General features: G+C 45.0%; 1 protein-coding gene across 1 annotated transcript in view; it reads right to left on the bottom strand.

The window, feature by feature from the left end:
• Positions 1 to 14,920, bottom strand: part of BAZ1B (bromodomain adjacent to zinc finger domain 1B) — a 66,304-nt gene extending 51,384 nt beyond the window's left edge. The window contains exons 1-3 of the mRNA XM_044233853.1: positions 14,487 to 14,920; positions 6,210 to 6,326; positions 4,057 to 4,201 (exon numbers count right to left, since the gene is read on the bottom strand). Coding sequence (XP_044089788.1) covers positions 4,057 to 4,201; positions 6,210 to 6,326; positions 14,487 to 14,593 — 369 coding nt within the window. The 5' untranslated portion in view covers positions 14,594 to 14,920. The remainder of the gene's footprint in view (positions 1 to 4,056; positions 4,202 to 6,209; positions 6,327 to 14,486) is intronic.
• Between the last annotated feature and the right edge of the window lie 6,098 nt (positions 14,921 to 21,018).

A 21,018-nucleotide genomic window follows, 5' to 3' on the forward strand; every position in this document is an offset into this window, starting at 1 on the left:
GGACTCGATCCCAGGATCCTGGGATCAAGACCTGAGCCGAAGGCAGAGGCTTTAACCCACTGAGCCACCCAGGCGCCCCTCGTCAAGATAATTTTAATCACAAGTTCAATTTCTTTAATAGCTATATTAGGGACTATTAAGGTTTGTATTATTTGTTGTTGAATGGGTTTTGGTAGTTTGTATCTCTCAAGGGATTTGTCCACTTTAGTTGTCAAATTTATTGGTGTCGAAAATGTTCATGATATTCCCTTATTACCCTGTCAATATCTGTAGACTATAAGTATCACCTAATTTTTCATGTTGGTTAATTTGTGTGTCTTTTTTTCCTGGAAGTTTGGTTGAAGGTTTATTAATTTTATTGAATTAGCAGCCTCTGGTATCACTGATTTTCCTGTTTTCTATTTTACTAATTTCTACTTTGATCTTTACTAAATCCTTTCTTATTCTGTTTTCTTCGATTTAATTTGCTCTTCTCTTTCTTATCTCTTAAGGTAGAATCCAAGGTCAACGCTTCAAGACCTATTTTTTCTAAAAAAAAAAAAAAAAAAAAAAAAAAAGTTGTCTGGTTGTTTAGCGCTATCCATTTCTCCTAACTTCTACCGTAGGCAGATCTCATAAATTCTAACACCAAAGGGCTCCCTTGCCGTCTAGATTTTGGTGAGTTCAACCCACAGGAAGCAAGAGCAGAAAATCAGATGAATGGTAGAGGAAAAGTGACGTTGGGGTATTTATTCCCTTGACTGTCTCCCTAGAAAACGGGTTACATCTTACTAGCAAAGTACTCTTCTACAACGACACACTCTCTTCTAGTTCCAGTACCCACTTACTCCCTTGTTTCTTTGGGGTTTAGGAGTGGTAGTCTCTCTACTGTTGGTAACAATTGGGTACTTAACCTTTCCTTGACAGTCTTCCTTAACCGAGATCACACTGTTGTCTGTCGTCCACAGTCCCTTAATTCAATTCAGTTCAATTCCACCATTTGAATATGCCATCTGTTTCCTGCCAGGACTCTGACTAATGTGAAGTATGTGATTAAAACCCACAGACGTTACAAACAGAAAAAGAACTAGCTAGGAGCTCCAGAGAGTCAAAGTAAATTAGGGAAAAGAACAAGAACTTTGGAACCACACAGACAGAAGTTTGAATCCTTGTCCAAACACGTAATTACTGGCTACTGTTAAGCTACTAAGCCATTCCCCTCCCTCCTTTCTCTTGCCAGGCCGCCTTTTTCTGAGGCTTTTAAAAAAAATCAGGGGGAGGCCTGGGTGGCTCAGTCAGTTAAGTGTCTGCCTTTAGCTCAGGTCATAATCTCAGGGTCCTGGGATCGAGCCCATATCACACTCCCTGCTTGGCAGGGAGCCTGCCTTCCCCCCTCCCTCAGTCCCTCCCTACAGCTCATGCTCTCTCTTGTGCTCTCTCTCAAATAAGTAAAATCTCAAAGAAAAAAGAAAAGGCGATATTCACTTTCCCAGCCCCCGTGCAGCTCGGGACGGCTACACAGACGCAGTCTAGCCAGTAACCCACCACAGTAAGGGTGAGGGTCAAGTGCGTGCTTCTGGTGAAGTTTTCTTATGACGCTCAGGTAGGCACTTTCTCACTCTGAACACAATCTCAAGTTCACAACCGAGAGGTAACAAAGCTAAGGACACAACTCAAAACACTGAACAGAGCAGAGCAGAAAGACAAGAAGTACAGGTCCTTGACAATACTACCCAGCCTCTATCCCAAACCTGGTACCACCTGCCCCTAAGACTTGCTATGGTGAGACAATTAAAGGTCTTCACTGCTCAAGCCAAGACTACTCAAAGCATGTCCCCAGAGTGTGGTCATCACACCCTGCAGCTGGTCAGAGTGCATACTTTTGGGCCCTACCTCTGACCTTCTGAACCAAACTGTCAGGGAATGGTGCCCAAGAATGTGTCTTCAGAAGTCCTCCAAGTGATTTCATTGAGGCTCAACTTTGAGAAGTACTTGACCCTGCTAGTCAGCTATTTCTCGTTCCATACAGCCGAAACCACTCTTAACTAAAACGTATCAATCTGGTGACGCCTGGGTGACTCAGTCTGGTTAAGGGGTTGCCTTCAGCTCAGGTCATGATCCTAGGGTCCAAGGATCGAGTCCCACATCGGGCTCCCCAATCAGCAGAAAACCTGCTTCCCCCTCTGCCTGCCACTCTCCCATTTGTGCTGGCTCGCTCTCTCTAACACATAAAATCTTTAAAAAAGAAAAAAATCAATCTGAACAAGATATTTTAAGTTTTTGGGTGTTTTTTTTGAGTGATCTCTACAGGCAACATGGGGCTTAAACTCATGGCCCCAAGATGAAGAGTCACGTGCTCCCCCAACGGAGCCAGCCAGGAGCCTTACCTCAACATTTGAGCCTGACATGCAACATGCACCCAGTGTTTACAGCAGCAACGTCCACAACAGCCAAACTATGGAAAGAGCTGAGATATCCGTCGACAGATGAATAAAGATATGGTGTGTACACACACAAACACACACACACACACGCACAATGGAGTATATTACTCAGCCATCAAAAAAGAATGAAATCTTGCCATTTGCAATGACGTGGCTGGAACTAGAGGATTAAGTGAAATTAAGTCAGAGAAAGACAAATATCCTATGATTTCACTCACATGTGGAATTTCAGAAATGAAACAAATGAACATGGGGGAAGGGAAGGAAAAATAAAATCAGACAAAATCAGAGAGGGAGAAAACCATAAGAGACTCTACACTACAGGAAACAAACTGAAGGCTGCTGGCAGGGCGGTGGGTGGAGGGATGGGGTAACTGGGTGATGGGCACTGAGGAGGGCACGCGATGGGATGAGCACTGCGTGCTCTATGCGACTGATGAATCACAAAAGTACCTCTGAAATTAATGATACACTGTATGTGCATTAAATTGAATTTATATTTAAAAAGAAAAATAAATTTAAAAAACAGATAAATAGGTGAGTTGTTTACCACCTCGACATTTTTTGTGCACATTCTGCAAGATATTATGGCAGCAATCAGCCCGATTTCCAGTACGTACAAATATTTAACAAATGTTAGTCACCTTCCTCCTGAATCTTACTTTACGCTTTCAAAGGATTATACAGGGATTTCTTTAGTGTTAAGTTTTCACTTTAATCATTGCTACCCTGGTACTATCTGGAGTAGAAAATTAAAAAACAAATTCAGTTAAAAAAAAAAACAAAGAAAGAAAGAGGGGCGCGCGTGGATAGCTCAGTAGGTTAAGCCTGCCTTTAGCTCAGGTCATGATCTCAGGGCCCTGGGATCGAGCCCCACCTTGGGCTCTCTGCTCAGCAGGGAGCCTGCTTCCGCCCCCCCCACCTGCCTCTCTGCCTGCTTGTGATCTCTGTCAATAAATAATAATTTTTTTTTTAAAGATTTTATTTATTTATTTGACAGAGAGAGGTCACAAGTAGGCAGAGAGGCAGGCAGAGAGAGAGGAGGAAGCAGGCTCCCTGCTGAGCAGAGAGCCCGATGTGGGACTCGATCCCAGGACCCTGAGATCATGACCTGAGCTGAAGGCAGCGGCTTAACCCACTGAGCCACCCAGGTGCCCCAATAAATAATAATTTAAAAAAAAAAAGATTTTACTTATTTGTGAGAGATAGAGAGAGCATGTTAGCAAGAGAGAGTGCACAAGCAGGGGGGAGGGGCAGAGGGGCAAAGGGAGAGGGACAAGCAGACTCCTCACTAAGCAGGGAGCTGGACTCGGGGCTCCATCCCAGGACCTTGGGATAATGACCTGAGCCAAAGGCAGATGATTAAATCACTGAGCCACCCAGGTGCCCCAACAATTACCGTAATACTAACATAATGTTAAACATTCCCAACAATGAATACAGTTCTAAAATTTGTTATACTTCCTACACTATAGTTCCTAACAGTTCCTTACAATATCTGATACTAAGGAAAGCAGACTTCAAACATAGCACAGTTTTACAAACAGAACCACACTCTGTGATCTATGCTGGAAGCTCTAATCTTAATGTACGGCTAGTGAGTCAAATCATACCCAAAAAAACATGGGCTTACCTCAAAATCACACTCTTCTCCCACAGCGTATTTTGTCATGATCTCCAACCAAGCAGTATCTACTAATTTCTCTAAAGAGGCTGTGTTATGGTGAACCATTTCCAGAACAAGTTTCTCGTACCAGGCCGGGAACTCCTCCTTCAAACTAAACAAACATGTTATTAGTTACCAAGAAAATGCAGAAAAACCTATTAGAGAATTAATTCAAGTTAGTGCAAACACTTCTTTGGCAAATACAAGCAGGCACTGGGGAAAACAAAGCTTTAAAACCATGTGGCACGCAGGACGAAGGAGGAACTGCTAAGAACCTCTGTCAGATGGGCCTACCCAGGTTAATTTTCTCATCTGGAAAATAAAATTAATAGGCACATCATCTGTAAGGCTCAACATTTCCCCATTTGTTTATATAGGAGATTTCCCTTTTTAGGTGTGAATTATTTACTCATATCCTTACCCCCACCTTTTTTTTTTTTTTTTTTTGCCAGAAGCCCAAATCTTGATTCTATTTGTGTTAAGTCTCAATCAATGAATTTTTTCCTATGTATTCACATTCATTAAAAGGTCTCACAATACCTTGTGAGGTATCTAGAATTTCCACTTTATGAATAAGGGAAATAAATCAGGAAGGGTTAACAAGATGGAAGCATAACTTGAACCCAAAGTCCTTGCAAAAGCAGAACAATGAAGTACTACTTTTCACTCAATAAACTAAAGGAAGAATTTTCATTAACATACCCCACAGCAACAAATGAGGGGTGCCATGTGGACTGCACTGCAGGCCGCCTATCAGGCTTACAACCGGGATACTCCCAGTCATTCTGCGCCGTTCAGACCCAAAAATGTTCCTCCAACTGACTGCTAGCCTTAAAAATCTCTTATCATACTGCCTTACAATTTACCTACGGAGTTATCTGCTATTCCCCAGTCCAACCAACAGAAGTCTCTCCGCCTTTGTCAAGGCTGTTACCTTTGTCCTCTCCCTACCCCTCTCCCTCCCAGCTTAAGCACCACCCCAAGATGCCCTCGGCCACGAGGCCTCTCCTGACCCCTACCCAAGCCCGCTCTCCAGCAAGCCTCCCAGTCACCAGGGTTCAAAGGTCACTATTCACAGTTACTTCTGGGCAGTGAGGCTGGACTGTGACGTTCAGATCTTTATATCAGCTCTGTATTGCTCACATTCTTTTTTTTTTTTTTTTTAACCTTTTATTTATTTATTTATTTGACAGCGAGAGCAGGGGAAGAAGAGCGGGCTCCCTGCTGAGCAAGGAGCCCAACGCAGGACTCTGGGATCATGATGTGAGCCGAAGGCAGCTGCTTCAGCTGAGCCACCCAGGGGTCCCTGTATATTGTTTACATTCTTTTTTTTTTTTAAGATTTTATTTATTTATTTGACAGAGAGAGAGATCACAAGTAGGCAGAGAGGCAGGCGGGGTGGGGGGGGCAGGCTTCCCACTGAGCAAAGAGCCAGATGCCGGGCTGGATCCCAGGACCCCGGGGATCATGACCTGAGCCGAAGGCAGAGGCTTAACCTATTTAGATAAACTGTCTTCAAACCATGTATTTATTTTTGACAGCTACTGAAAGACTGTCCTAAATTTCAAATGACCACAAAATAAAGAAATCTTTCTGATTTGCTGCCTCTGTATTACTTCTAGATTATCAACTTCCTCTCCTAGAACCACATTTCCAGGGGCACCTGGGTGGCTCAGCCGGTTAAGTACCTGACTGTTGATTTCCGCCCAGGTCAGGATCTCAGGGTTGTGAGAACCGGCCCCGCCAGCCCCACACTGGGCTCTGTGCAGAGCATGTAGCCTGCTTAAGATTCTCTCCTTCTCCCTCTGCCCCTCCATACCCCTCACGCATGTACTCGCTCTCTTTAAAACAAAAACTACATTTCCAGAGTATTTTCAAGGTAAAAGAATAGAGCAAGAACACGTAAGAGCAGCTAAGTAAGTGTACACAACTATATATCCCACATACTTTGTTACCAGCAAAATGCCACTAAGCAAAGGCACTAAGACCCCAACACATTGTACTCATGTAAAATAGTCCAATGTATGCCCATCATTTTAAATATAGTTTTACTGTCCATACTGCCCCCCTTCCTAGTAATATGAAGATGGTGCTAGAAGGGCAATGCTTTTATTACTTACAGTTCAGCAACCTCCTGTTCCTCCTCCCAGGCCTCCTTGTGTGTTAGCTGACTGCTTCCGGTACTCTTACACGTCCAAATGCGCTCACTGTACCTTTCCAGGCGGGCCTCATACTCTCTGTTAGCGGTGGCTCAGGAAAACGATATTCAAGCAACAGAGACAACTTATCCACACCCATAAAATACTTTATAACATAAAGAAAAAACTACGGCATCCTTTTTATAATGTACAGCATAAAAAGCTAAAATTGGAGTTTTCAAGTGGCAAATCCAAATAAAATGATTAAAGCTCAAGAATGACTAAAATGGTTTGTCATGGTTTTGTTTTACAAATAAAATACTAGTATTGTAGGGGCGCCCGGATGGCTCAGTCGGTGGAGCACGCGACTCCTGACCCTGGGATTGCTGGTTCCAGCCGCACACAGGATGTAGAAATTACTTCAAAATAAATTTAAAAAATTAGTATTTTGTTACGTGATTTCTTCACTTCACCTATTTCATCTTAAGGAGACGCCCACAGCACTGAGAATTCGTAATATAAAGGTAAATTAAACACAAGTCGTAAGGAAGAAGAATTTAAGGTGTGTGGAATTGTTACACAACTGGGATGGTCAGCAAGCTTAAGAGTCTGCCCCATGGAAAGATGAGAGAGGGCTGCCCCAGTCTCACAGGCAGTCTGGAATAATCCTGTGCATATACTAATGATCCATTTACTAGAAGCCGTCCAGTCTACCTCAGAATCACCTGGTGGTTGGTCCTCAGAGTTTAAGATTTATTTATTTGAGAGGGGGAGAGAGAGTGAGAGGAGAGGTCAGAGGGAGAAGCAGACTCCCCGCTGAGCAGAGAGCAGGATGTGGGACTCGATCCCAGGACTCCAGGATCAGGACCTGAGCTGAAGGCAGTCACTTAACCAACTGAGCCACCCAGATGCCCGGTCCTTAGAGTTTAAAAAATAAATTCCACAAAGCACTAAAAATAATTTTGATACCATATTTACCCAGTCTTTACGTTGTCTCCAATAATACTACATTCACAAGTCGCTTAAGAAACGGTTGTTCAGTCTTTGTAAGGCAGATGAAGAGATCTGCCTTTAGTTACTGCCATATAAATGGTAACTTTCCACACCCATCCCGACTAGAATTCACTATCAGCCAGCCACATTCAAATTCAAATGACAACTAACTAATTAGGCACAGCAACAGACGCTACCAAGAAAATAAACTGATACCACAACTACAGAATTAGCTGCCAATCTCTGTACTTTCCAAGTGACGCTTTTTATAGTAGTTGACATAAATGTATTTAAACAGCCCGTCTGCAATATTACCTTACAACTAAGCAAGTAATTCATTGTTTATATATGGAGATTCTTTGTTTTCCAGGGTTAGTGATCAGTGAAAAGACAGAGGACAGGGAAAAATCCAGAAGTAATCCAGAAACAGTAGTTTTAGTCAAGAGTATAGCACCTTCCCTTACTGTACCTTTCTCTGAGTCTGCCAAAAACAAAACAGTAAGTCTATTTTCCTGGGGGTGGGGGGTACTATTATTTAAAAGACTGAACAAAAGAGCAGTACCACCAAAAGCCAGGAGGCAAGTATCCATTAATATTACGCAAATGCAATCTCACTGAAAATTTATAAAAACTTACAGGCAGGAAACAGCATGCCTTCCAAAGCGACATGATCCTAACCGATCAACAAGATAAGTTTGTTTTCTGGTTTTGTCTATTTCCACTGGGAAGGGGAGGTAAAATAATGACAGAAAGAATCATTAAGCAGACTGAAACATTCAAAACGTCTGATAACACTAACATTTACTTACACTGAAGAAATTCACTGGGCGATCAGAGAGAACGTGAGACAAACATGTCCTAAGGAACGAATTTTAGCTTTTGTTATTAGCTGTTATTTTTAAAGGCAGGAATAATGTGCCCAGTCATCCTCCTTTGATCTAGACCTACAGGGCCAGCTGTAGGCTGATATCACCCGAATGCCCCAAAGATGCCCCAATGATACCTCCAATCCAATCTTATTACCCCTTCCCTCCCTCCTAAACTTTCTTCGTAACAGTGATTCCCACAAAAAGAACCTCATGACCAAGTCAAAAACCAAGGAATCAACCTCAGTTCTTCAGTCCCTCCTCTTCCACAAGAGAGCCATTATTCAAATTCAGCTTCTGAACCTCACTTCTCAGCTTGCCAAAACATTTTTAAACATTTTAATTGGCCTCACTGGTAATCCTCCTCTGGTCTTTTGTGCTTCCCGCCCAAACATCCTTCTTCTCAAACGTATTTGTTTTTAAACCCAGCTCTTCTTCCTTTAAAATCCCATTTGCCCGCTGGTGCCTGAAATGCAAATACATTCACACTGGGAAGCAAGCCTCTGGCTCCCACAGGACTGAAAATCACTCCACCAATCAAGATTTTGTTGAGCAAGTTCCATGATTTTTATTCTTTTAAGAAAAAAAAAAGGGGGAGAAGCTTTTTTCCTCAATACGTATTTAAATACCAAATTTTTTTTAAAGATTTTATTTATTTATTTATTTGTCAGAGAGTGAGCACAGGCAGAGTGGCAGGCAGAGGCAGAGGGAGAAGTAGGCTCCCTGCCGAGCAAGGAGCCCGATGTGGGACTCCATCCCGGGACCCTGAGACCATGACCTGAGCTGAAGGCAGCTGCTTAACCAACTTAGCCACCCAGGCATCCCTTTTTTAAAGATTTCATTTATTTGACAGACAGAGATCACAAGTAGGCAGAGACACAGGCAGAGAGAGAGAGAGGGAGAGGAAGCAGGCTCCCTGCCTAGCAGAGAGCCCGATGTGGGGCTCGATGCCAGGACCCTGAGACCATGACCTGGGCTGAAGGCAGAGGCTTTATTTAGCCCACTCAGCCACCCAGGTGCCCCTTAAATACCAAATAATTTTTTACTGATTACGCTTTTGCAAACCATAAAAGAGCCTCCTCTGATACGTATCTTCCTCACCCTCCTTTGAAAATTCACTATCAGAAGAGCATTCTCATTCTGGGGGACTGACTGCATCCATTCCCCTAACTTCAACTATTACTACCTACCTGCCAGGGATTTCTGTCACCAGCTCAGTCTCCTCTCTGAAATCCAGGCCCCCAGAATACACCAGCAATACAGACACCTCCATTCGGATGCATGCACAGCAACTCAAGAGAAGAACTTCCAAACTAAACACTCACTTCCTACCCTCCCCAGGCAAAACTAAAAGGAAACAGACACTAGCTCCTCGTCCAGCATTCTCTTATCTGAGAATGACCCACTAACCAAATGACAACCAAAACATTATCCTTATTTCCTCCCCAATCACCAAATCCTATCAAATCTACCTAACTTATTTCTGAGATCTACTGTACTCCCCAAGGGGTAGTAAATTTGTGCAGACCTCCAGACCTGTGGCCTGGCTGACTGCATAATGGCCTCCCTAGTTTCATGGCCGCCTGTCTTCAGGCTGCAGATCCATTCTCAACACGGCAGCCACAGAAGCTTCCTAAGAGTCAGCTTCTACCCTGCTCGGATTTATAAACCGCTTCCCATAAACTTAAGACAAAGACCAAATTCCTCAACCTGTCTGCCAAGGATCTATGTCCAGTCCCACTTGGCAGCTCTATCTCCATTCCCACTTCTTCACTCCAGCTACAGAAAACCTCTTCCAAGTGTTAAAATTCAAGAACCTTCAAATTCACAAACTCTTCAAAAAGCACAGTCCTCTACTCTTCATCTAACTACAACATTCTACTTATACCGTAGATCTCAACTGAGAAGTAACTTCCCCCAGGAAACATTCCCTGAACCCTGAAATATGGTAGACTGTACTCTTCTTTCCACACAGTCACCTCTGTTCCAGAGAAGGATTCTACTTCATCCTCTGCCCTGGGGCATGCAAGGTCTCAGACAGGAGTGACGCCCATCCCCCACCCCCTCCCCACTGATGCTAGGCTAAGCCACATGACTTGCTTCTGGCTTCGGTGAACAGATGTGGACAGACAGGATAGATGCCACCACCAAGAAGCTGAAAAAGCCATCCTGGTGTTCTCCAGGTCTTTTGGCCACTAGAAAAGCACGTTAGAGACAAGGACTGCTCCTTCAGCCTGGGTCCTGGAATAAGAAGTTATGTCTGTCCTCTTTTTCACCTTTTTTTCCAAATGTGGCCACTAGAACACCCTTAATCCCACATGGCTCACACTGTATTTCTTTTTTTTTTTTTTTTTTTTTTAAGATTTTATTTATTTATTTTCAGAGGGAGGGCATGCAAGCACAAGCAGAGGGAGCAGCAGGCTCTCTGCTGAGCAAGGAGCGTGATGCGGGGCTTCGATCCCAGGACCCATCAGGACTGTGCTAAAGGCAAACATTTAACCAACAGGGCCACCCAGGCATTCCCCCCGCCTTTTCCCCTTAATTTTATTTATTTATGTGGCACATTATGTTTCTCTGGGACAGCACTATCTACCTAATAAGGTTTACATCTAGGAATGAATGAATGCCCTCTAACAATAAAAATTTTAATTGACTAGTCATCTAAGATTAATCTTGAAAGTTCAAAACTAGAATTCCTACAACCTCAACATTGGGTATTTTTAAGTTTATGTAACTCTGTTCTGGTTATTACCGGAGAAAGAATGAAAAAAAGTCAAAATCAAGAGAAAAAAAAGCCCATTACAAGGATATTTGGTCAGCTGTCTCTAAATCCTATTTCAGATTTTAGGTTACCAAAATAAGTCACTTACTCTCAAATAACTAGTCAGAGCAAATGCCAATTGAGGTTTTCATGTTCCAGCCACTGTTTCACATATAATTGCAGACAAAATGTCAAAGCAATTCTCCAAAGGTTGTATAAGTTATAAACGACAAGATATTCTCAAATCTTATATATCTCATTATGCACCTACTTTTTCATGATTTCAAGAGCTACCTCCTTACCCCAATATGCTGCTTCTTTGTTCTCTTTAGCCTTGTAAGGACTGTTTCTTTCAATAAAGTACTTGATAGCCTGAAAGGAAGTGGCCCAGAAAAGTATGGAGGTTAAACAAGTATAACTATAACCTTCAGAGTTCCATGTGAAATGACAAAGCACCAACTCAAAATCTGCTTTTTATTTTGTCTTTGGAACAGTCTTCCTCCAGAGAAAAGCAACTCTCATTTAGTGTAACTTTAAAAGAAATTAATTTATAAAAATCAACATACAAACTCACTATTCCAACGTCCAGTAAAAAATCCTGGCTTGCTACTACAATTTAACTCCAACTCTTAAAACATGCTCTACTCCCTCTAGCCTACTGCCAGATTAACCGTGTTCTTACAACCCCTCCCCATCACACCTTTTAAAAGCTCTCATACATTGAGGCTACAAAGATTACAAAGCAGTTGTTTCTAAGCTTTACGGAGGAGGACAGTTAAAGCAATACAACAAAAACATCAGCCTACAGCAGGCTGCGGCGTAGCTTCCGTTCCTCCTCAAAACCCATCTTGATTTAGCCACTGTGATTATCCTGTTGTCAGATAATCTCATCAAGAATGATTCTGATAAAGTTAACCTCTCCAAGGAAGATCCAGCGTTCTGCCTTAGGACTAACCCAGGAAGCAACTTCTGTACCCTAGATTCAAAGCTGTAATACAATAAACATAATCATCAATGTATAAAACTCAGTCATTAAATGTATGCATCATTCCCAGCTACCACTGTAAGTTTAATGAGGAGGAACAATAACGCCTTCAAAGAACATACCAACACGCACAGCGTTAAGTTAATAAAACATCATCACTGATTTGCTACTGCATATACATGCAATCAAAAGTAAGTGTTAGGAGAAAATTAAAGTATCAAATTCTATTAAAAACAGAATTGTAAATATAAATTAAGAAGCAGAAAGAACATACTTCATATGCAGCTGTTAACCAACCACATACTTGTTCTCTATGAAATCACTAAGAGCCTAATAAATATAATAACCTGCGAACCACACAGTACAATTGTTTAAAACCATCCTTGAAGTGCTTGCACTTGTAGAAATTCCCAAGGAAGCAATTTCCCCCTCACTATGCAACGCTATTTAAGAACTCCTTTGTTAAAAGGGGTTTTTAAATACCAGCATAGGAGATTTTTTTAATGAAGAATTTTTTTTTTAAATACCTAACACTTAAAAAGTTCCAGGTTTCCATTTTCTTCTGTCATTGTTAACAGAACCTCCTCCAATACAGGACTACATTTCAATGATTTCAGTAAAGGATACAAAAAGGCCAGGATTGCCAGTTCTAAATTAACCATCTATAACCATTTTTTACATGGCTCAATACATCAGACTTTGAACTTGTCTCTACTGCGTGTTTCACATGCTACACCAGAACCAGACGTGAAAAATAAACATCTGATAGTATTAGTGAGTATCCGTCAAGTGTTCAAAAAATGATATTTAAATAACGTTTTCAAAGGATATGACAGATTCCTACAGTAATTTTTCTCCCCCACTGATGTTTTTAACTATCTCAAAAAATAAAAATAAGGGGCGACTGGGTGGCTCAGTCGTTAAGCGTCTGCCTTTGGTTCAGGTCCTGATCGGAGCGTCCTGGGATGGAGCCCCGCATCCGCTCCCTGCTCCGTGAGAAGCTGGCTTCTCCCTCTCCCACTCCCCTTGCTTGTGTTCCCTCTCTCGCTGTGTCTCTCTCTGCCAACTAAATAAATAAAATCTTTTTTTAAAAAATAAACAAAAATAAAAATAAAAAAAGCAGAACACCGTTAGAAAAATGCTGTGCTCCGCGGAGCTGGAGTACTTCTCCAAAGCTTTCTGAAAGTCCTAACAGGACAAGAAAAAGAACCTCATGACCACCTGAACCCCTCCCTGAAAGGCACGTCACCTTACACCACAAACGGACACGGAACTTGCTGCCTTTTCTGGATCTACTTATAGGGATAAGGTAGGAAAAGTACCGCATCCTACCCCTGACCTTCATCGTTTCAGTGTCTGACCTTTAACAAGTCAACCTCAACCCTCTGGGCCCACCTGGCAAGCGAGGCAGGAGAACCTGACCATCCCCGAGATCCATTTCAGCTACAAGATGCTACTCCAGCTGTCTTTCTCCACGAGCCTTCCTAAGAGCCCGGGCCCACTTTCCGGGTCCTTTGGTACGTAAACATCCAACTCCACACACCGCACTGGAACAAGAATGAGGTTATCTTGTACAAGACTGCATTAAAGAGAGGATCCAAGAGACATGAAATCAAATGACATCGCTCGCATGGGCACCTCTTCCCATACGGAGGGCAAGGAAGCAGAGAGAAACTGAAAAACCCAGTGCTTCCGAAGGGCTGATGAAACTCCGAAATACAGTGGCCTTCAGCCTTGACGCTTTGCCTAAAAGAAGCGTGATTCGGCAATCTACTTCTTTTTACACGGAAGCTTCAAATCGGGCATCCATAAAAGAAAAAAAAAAGTAAACCAACGTCATACAACGGAAAGACCGAGGTCGTGCAAGGAACCTTCAGCGATCAGAAAAGAGGGTGCGTCTTCTGGAAAACAGCAGTCTCCCCTTCCTGAAATGCAACATGAAAACTTGTCCAATGCGTGCCGATCGCCTCCTCGGCCGCCAGCATGTCAGACCTGGACGAGCCCGGGAAGGCAGGCATCGGCTGCTCCGAGACAACTTTTCCTTGCCCTTCCCCTAAGTCTGGGAATCCGCTCTTGGTGACGCGCCTCACGGTCCTGTCAGCTCATCACCAGCCTCAAGTCTCCACTCCGGAGGAGGGAAAAACAAAAAAAGCAAAAACAAAAAAACAAAAAAAAACCCCACAACAACACAAGAGCCCCCGCGGAGATCCGGGTAAAAACGCGCACACACACCCAAAATCTTGCACAAGCCGGATCACGAGGCCGCGTGGGTACAATTTCAAAAAACTTAAGTTGAAGGTTTAATTTAAAAGGAAAGAAAAACGCAGCGGAAGGAAAGCCGTCTCCCGTGCGCGCTTCGGGCCTAAAGCCAACCCGGGGGCAGGGGCGCCGCTGGTCGAAAGCGAGGCCCGGGGACAAAGTGCGGAGCCGGGGGTGGAAAGGATGGAGGGCGCGGGGCTCCCGGCCGGCCCGCGCCCCCACCCCCGCGGAACGGCGGGCTCGAGCTCCGGCCGGGGATGCAGGCCCGCCGGCGCCCGGCGCGCTGACAGCTGCCACCGGCGCGGGCTGCGCGGCCCGCCCGGCCCCGGCGAGCGCCCCCCCGGCCCCCCCCGCCCCACCCCGCGGGCGGCCCGCGGCCGCGCTGGAAAGGATACTCCCGGGTGCGGAAGGCCTCCTGAGTGTGCGCGATGGTGAAGAGCGGCTCCTCGCCGGGAAGCGGCTTCACCAGCGGGAAGGGCTTGCGGCCCAGGAGCGGCGCCATCGCGGCGGTGGCGGCGGCGGAGGCGGCGGCCCGGAAGGCGGCGGCTCCTCGGCGAGCCCGCGGCGCAGCACTAGGCCCCGCGGCCCGGAGCGAGCGCCTGGTTCCCGGGGGTGGGGTGGGGGAGGGGAGGGGTGAGAGGGCGGCGCGAACTCGGCTCCCTCAGTGCTGGCGCGGCCGCGCGAGGGCCATGCAACGGGACGCGAGGACACGGAACTCCCACGCACACCGCCGCGCCGCCCGGCAGCCTCCGGCCCAACCTTCGCTGCGGGTCCCCGCGTTCGGCAGTCACGACTCCTCCTCAGCTGCACCGGAGGAAATTATTGAAAAATGGCGGGAGATTCCCCTCCTCCCCCCCGCCCGGCCAGCGCACACACTAACTTGCTCCCCTGTGGCGCCGGTGGCGAATGCTCCAATAGGCGGAGAGCTGATCAGCGCTCGCAGTCTATTGGCTCAGGGGGGCTGCCGCTCTGGCGCTTGAGTCCCGCCCCCTTTCCCGGCCGCGTAGTTGGGTTGCAGCGCACTAGAGGGCAGTATGAAGAGGTGAAAGGTCACGTTATGTAAGCGCTAGTGTGAGGCCTAAGGGCCTCCAGCGGCGGAGTTGAAAATGGGGGACAGCGGGGGACCGAAAGGCCTGGAATTCAAAGAGGTCAGGCTAGAGAAGCCCCTTAACATATACAGACACTGCGCCATCTGTCACCGACGGCGACACCGACATCCGGGCACCACTGTCCGTGTGGTGCGCCGGAGGGGGAGGGGGAGCGCGCGGCCAGGGGCTTTGTCTTTCCACTTGTGCTCCGCCCCTTCCTTAAAGGCGCCGCGCTCGGCCACGCCCGGGGATGCGCGGGTGGGGCGGAAGGGAGGAGGCGTTGGCGGGAAGAAACCCAGGACCTTATCCCCGCGAAGGTTCTGCTGAAGGACCGCTGGAGCCTCAGCCTTGCTCACCCCAAAGTTAACTTCTGGAGGAGAGTGAGGTTGAGACCTGGGTATTAGTATGATGCTTGTTTTTAGGAGCTTGGCGGAAAAAGATAATAGACAAGCTTCTTTGGAAAAATATATTCAAGGGCGTACCTATTAAAGATACACTCATTAATTCGGGTAGCCTTTGCTGGCACCTCCAGCGTTCAGGGCCCTGTACTGGGAGCTGCAGAGGGGAGAAAATGAGAGCCTGCCCTGAGCAAATAAGAGGCCCAACCAAGTAGGGACAGGTCTGTGATCCGGGCTCTGCAAAGTGCACAGTAGGAAGTCAGCACCGAAGGCCTGGAGAGTGAGGACATTCCAGCCGTTTCTCCAAGCTGACTGCACCACGTAGTCCCCGACGTGTTCCAGCACAACCCGAAACACATCCATAATTCTCTCTCTAGTAAATCCTCCCCTTTGGTGCAAAGATCACTGACCTCAGAATGTACCTTCCAGCCTGTCCTTGAACAGAGCTAGACTTTGAGGTATCCTGAAAGCCGTGGCGCATGCCAGTGCCAGGCCCTTCTCTCCTTTTCTTCTCATCTTGAGGTGAGACGTATCCCACCCCCCAACCCCAGGAAAGTGTTAAGTTCCAGGTCAGACACCATCGCTATGGAGGCTCCTCTGAACCTTTGGCAGAGATGGGAGAATGTCCTTCTTCAGTAGCCTTTTCTTCTAGGAGGATTAGGAGCAACCTCAGAAGACAGAGCATTTGAGGGGCGCCTGGGTGGCTCAGTGGGTTAAGCCGCTGCCTTCGGCTCAGGTCATGATCTCAGGGTCCTGGGATCGAGTCCCGCATCGGGCTCTCTGCTCAGCAGGGATCCTGCTTCCTCCTCTCTCTCTCTGCCTGCCTCTCTGCCTACTTGTGATCTCTCTCTGTCAAATAAATAAATAAAATCTTTAAAAAAAAAAAAAAGAAGACAGAGCATTTGAGTTGATTGTGAAAAGATAAGTAGCATTTTCCCTAGGCAGAGAAATGAGAGATGTACGTTCTCGGCAGAAGGAGCAGCAGGGCCGAGTTGGTAAATTCAGGACAACAGACCTAAAACTTCAGAGGTGTTGAGGTGGAAAGTATCAAGAGATGAGAGTCGCAAAGGAAGAGATCACCCTGGTCACAGCGTGTGATGCTTGGAGCGACCACTGGGATGGAACCCAAATGTAATAAGATCATGGGAGACAGATTTGAGAGGCACATACTAGGTGACTAATGGGATGGACACTTGTAGGACCAGGTACCTAACAGGAGACGACACACAGAGTAAGGACTCCAAAAACATTAAGAAACACATTTTGGAAAATTTTGATATTTCAAAAAAAGCTCTTAATTGCACATGAGAATAGGGACTGTAATCATTTCAGGGCTTGGGGCCACTGTAGGCTAGAACCCAGCCCTGGTGTTGGTGAGGCAGAGATCTAAAATGGGAGAATTGGAGGTATCTAGCTGGCTCAGTTAGTAGAGCATGCAACTCTTGATTGCAGGGGTCATGAGTTCAAGTCCCACCTTGGGCGTAAAACTTACTTAAAAAAATAATAAACAAATTTAAAAAGAAAGAAAAAATAGAACAGACTAAGTTAATGTAACTATCAGTTTCCTGCTCTAATATTTTTGTTGACTCCTGTTGCAGACAAATCTCTACTGAGTTTACTCTTCCTGTTCAGTCTTCAAGCTCTTGACTGAGCAAGGCCCAAGTTGACTACTTCCTTCTAATTCCCAGAATTCATCAGCTTTATTCCTACTGACTGCCGGAAATGTACTTTTTTCTCCTCTGGGCATCTAAATCCCACACTTCCTTCCTAATGCCTTTTCCCAATTGTTCCAGCTCACATCCGCTTTCACTAAATGCTCAAGGCTTCTTAAAATTGTAATTGTAGCGAAATTTGTTGTTCAACGTGTTTTCTTCCCCAACATTTGAATAAACAAGTTAATAAAAAGGGGCAGAGATTAAAATGTGTCGTTTCTGGGTATCTGCACCAAAGCTTCTACTGCTCCAAGTCAGCTGTGGGTGCTTAGCTGGAAGAATAAAACTGTCTAGAGAAGCACAGCTCATTTCTCTATGTGGATCTCCGCTGAGTAGTTTTAGGACATGAGCTCAGTCAGCAAGATCTGTTTCTGTGGTCTGTGTCATGGGGACCTGTGCCCTGCCACGTAACCCTCCGCCATTGATTCAGACACAAACCCTTGCTCGGACAGTTCCAGCTGGTCTTTTCCTCCCTGTCCCGTTGGATCCTCAAACTCAAAATATCCCAAACCCACAACCTCACCATCTTCTTTCCCTCCATCATCTGCTTTATCTGGATGGTTTTCATTTCTGTTTAGTGCCCCGCTCACAACCTCACAGGCTCAGGCTTGACCTCTCCAGCTCCACAGCCACAGGGTCAACCAGATAATGTTCTATTCTACCTGCACGAAATCTTGAACACTCCCTTTCTTGCCATCCCCACAATATCCTACTTCAGGCCTTTATTATTTCTGGCCCAATCTTACTACTATAATGACTTTCTTCTTTTAAAATGTCTTAATTTATTTTTAAGTAGGCTCTATGCACAACTGAGCCAGCCAGGTGCCCCTCTTCTGTTAAAATGTTTTAAACTACATTGAAATTATATCTTTAAAATGGTAAAATGAGCATAGTTCCCAAAAGGAAACATGTAAGTGTACTTGAAACAACAAATGCTTCTACAAGAAGCAGCCATGGGGAACTCTCCCCCATGCACTTCCTGCTCCCTCAAGCATCCATTTTCAAATTGTTAAGCTGTGTTAAAATTGGTAAAAGGTGGGCACCTGGGTGGCTCACTGTGTTAAAGCCTCTGCCTTCGGCTCAGGACGTGATCCCAGGAACCTGGGATCGAGCCCCGCATGGGGCTCTCTGCTCACCAGGGAGCCTGCTTCCTCCTCTCTCTCTGCCTGCCTCTCTGCCTACTTGTGATCTCTGTCTGTCAAATAAATAAATAAAATCTTAAAAAAAAAATGGTAAAAGGTAACTTCATTTAAAATGGAACCAGAAGGCCAGAAAGGGGAGCTCTCACAACTTAAGACTGGTAAATTGCTTCTTCTATAGGAAGAAGCCCATACTTCACTACCCCATCAAGCAGGAAGAAAGCTTTCCTCCTTCCCCAGCAACAGCCAAGCCAATGAGAGAGTCAGCATTCAGCCAATGAGAAGCCACCACACTTCCAACTCCCAGTTTCCACCAATGGGCTTGTTCCTAACAGCCTTCCCAACTTCTCCCTTTCCTCCGTCAAAGTTTCCTCTGCTCTGTTCTGTAGACATGCCTATGGTTTTGCTGTAAGCTGTGGATTCTGAATTGCGACTTTCTGTTCCTGAATTAACCCATTTTGCTGGTGAAATAAAGGACAGTTTTGTTTTTAAGGTTAAAAGCTATTTCCACTAATTTTTTACCTCCATTTTCTGAATATTTCTGAACATATATGTTGCTGTTTTTTTAGCTGCTCAGTTTTAGTATTAGCTGCTGACTTTTCTTGAATGGAAGATGAGGACATCACCCTCTTACATCTCCCCCCCAAACCTCACACACGCGATCACATTCCAAAAATAATTGTTACAATTGGTTAAATCACTATTCACTGTAAAACTTATGATTATGTATTATTCAGATGATCCACATGGTGGACGGATCACATTTCCTTTCTTTTGTCTCTGCTGGTTTGCTTCATTCTATTTTTCGACTCATTTTCTATGTACCTATCACCACTCTATCTCTGAACTGATAGAACTGTGTCCTCTCGATACATGCAAACCTATCATATGTTCCAATTTGTCCCCCACCCGCTCTTTCCTCACAGTGGCATTTGCACACTACAATCACTCCCCTGCTCTTGGCTTTTAGTGGTTGGCTCCCTAAAGCCCACAGAGCAAAATCAAACTCTTTGGCCTGGTCTTCAAGCTCCCCCTGACCCTGCCCCAGGATCTGTTTTCAATCTTTCTACCACTTCTTTTGAACCCCCTACTCCAGAAAATTAGGTTTATTGAGATTTCTAACCAACTGAGCCACCCAGGTGCCCAGGTTTATCTAGGTTTCTAAATACATTCCCCAGTAAAAGGATCCAGGGCTCCTGGGAAGAGGACTGGGGCTGGTAAAGGTCAAGGTGAGTCAGGAACATTGTCCCTGAAAGTAAGGAAGTGCTCAAATAGTTATGGGGACACGTCAAAATGACACAGGAGCCATCAGAAAGGGATTCCTTCTGAATCTGGGACAATTTGAACATTTTTAAAAAATGACAGCAACAGATTGTGAACACATTGAATGTAAAGGGAAACCATGAGCCTGTAGTAATATTCAGAGAGAAAGGAAGGGAGGCAGAGAGGGAGAAAGGGAAGTGTAGAGAAGGGAAATCTGTTATCTACTGAAGGCTGCCAATGAATGAATGTAGAAAGATTTAGAAAACTCACCACTTTGCAAACTCCAGTGAAGTAGCTTACTCAGAAATAGATCATCAGTGGATACTGAAATCACTGGTCTAAGTGAACGGTCTAAAATTATCACCCCCAAAAAAGATTATTCATGTAAAAGCGCCCTGAAGGTGGGAAGGTGTGACAGACACCTTAGCCAAATGGTCAATCTTGGCATTATCAAAAATGAGACAAGAGGACAATGTTTCTCTTGATACAGGTAATGAAAAATTACGTATCACCTCTGCAGTATTATAACCAAAAAAATTTCACCTGCAATCCTTAGGAAAAAAAAAAAAGATAAATGCAGTTTGTGAGACATTTTACAAATAACTGCCTAGACCCTTCAAAAATATCAATGACGAGAGACACCTATCCACCCCCTTCCAAAAGAAGGCTCTAAAAGGAGACTAGGGGCATCGGGGTGGCTCAGTTAAGCATCCAACTCTTGGTTTCGGCTCAGGTCACGATCTCAGGGTTCTGGGATGGAGACTAGCATCTGGCTCCCTACTCAGCAGGGAATCTGCTTGTCCCTCTCCCGCTGTCCCTCCCCCTGCTCATGTCCTCTAAAATAAATAAAATCTTTAGAAATAAATAAATAGGGGCACCTGGGTGGCTCAGTTGGTTAAGTGTCTCCCTTGGGCTCAGGTTATGATCTCAGGGTCCTGGGATCGACCCCTGCTCAGCAGGGGGTCTGCTTCTCCCTCTCACTCTGCTGTTCCCCTTGCTTGTGCGTTCACTCTATGAAATAAATAAATAAATATCTTGAAGGGAAGAAAGAAAAAAAGAAAGGAAGGAAGAAGGATGGACAGATGGACGAAAGAGATGTGAGAGCTAGATGCAATGGATTGGATCCCGGGTCTGGGGATAGGGGCTAGAAGGAAATACTACTATTATTGGGACAGTTGGGGCAATTTAAATATGTTCATATTAAATACGATGGTTGTATCACTGTTAAATTTCTTGAGTGTGATGGTGATACTCTGGTCCTGTTGAGGAATGTCCTTGTTCTTCAGACATATAGGCTCAAGTATTCACGGCCTCAAGTGTGAGAATG

The sequence above is a fragment of the Neovison vison genome, chromosome 14, assembly GCF_020171115.1.
Source record: "Neovison vison isolate M4711 chromosome 14, ASM_NN_V1, whole genome shotgun sequence".
Taxonomy (NCBI): Eukaryota; Metazoa; Chordata; class Mammalia; order Carnivora; family Mustelidae; genus Neogale; species Neogale vison.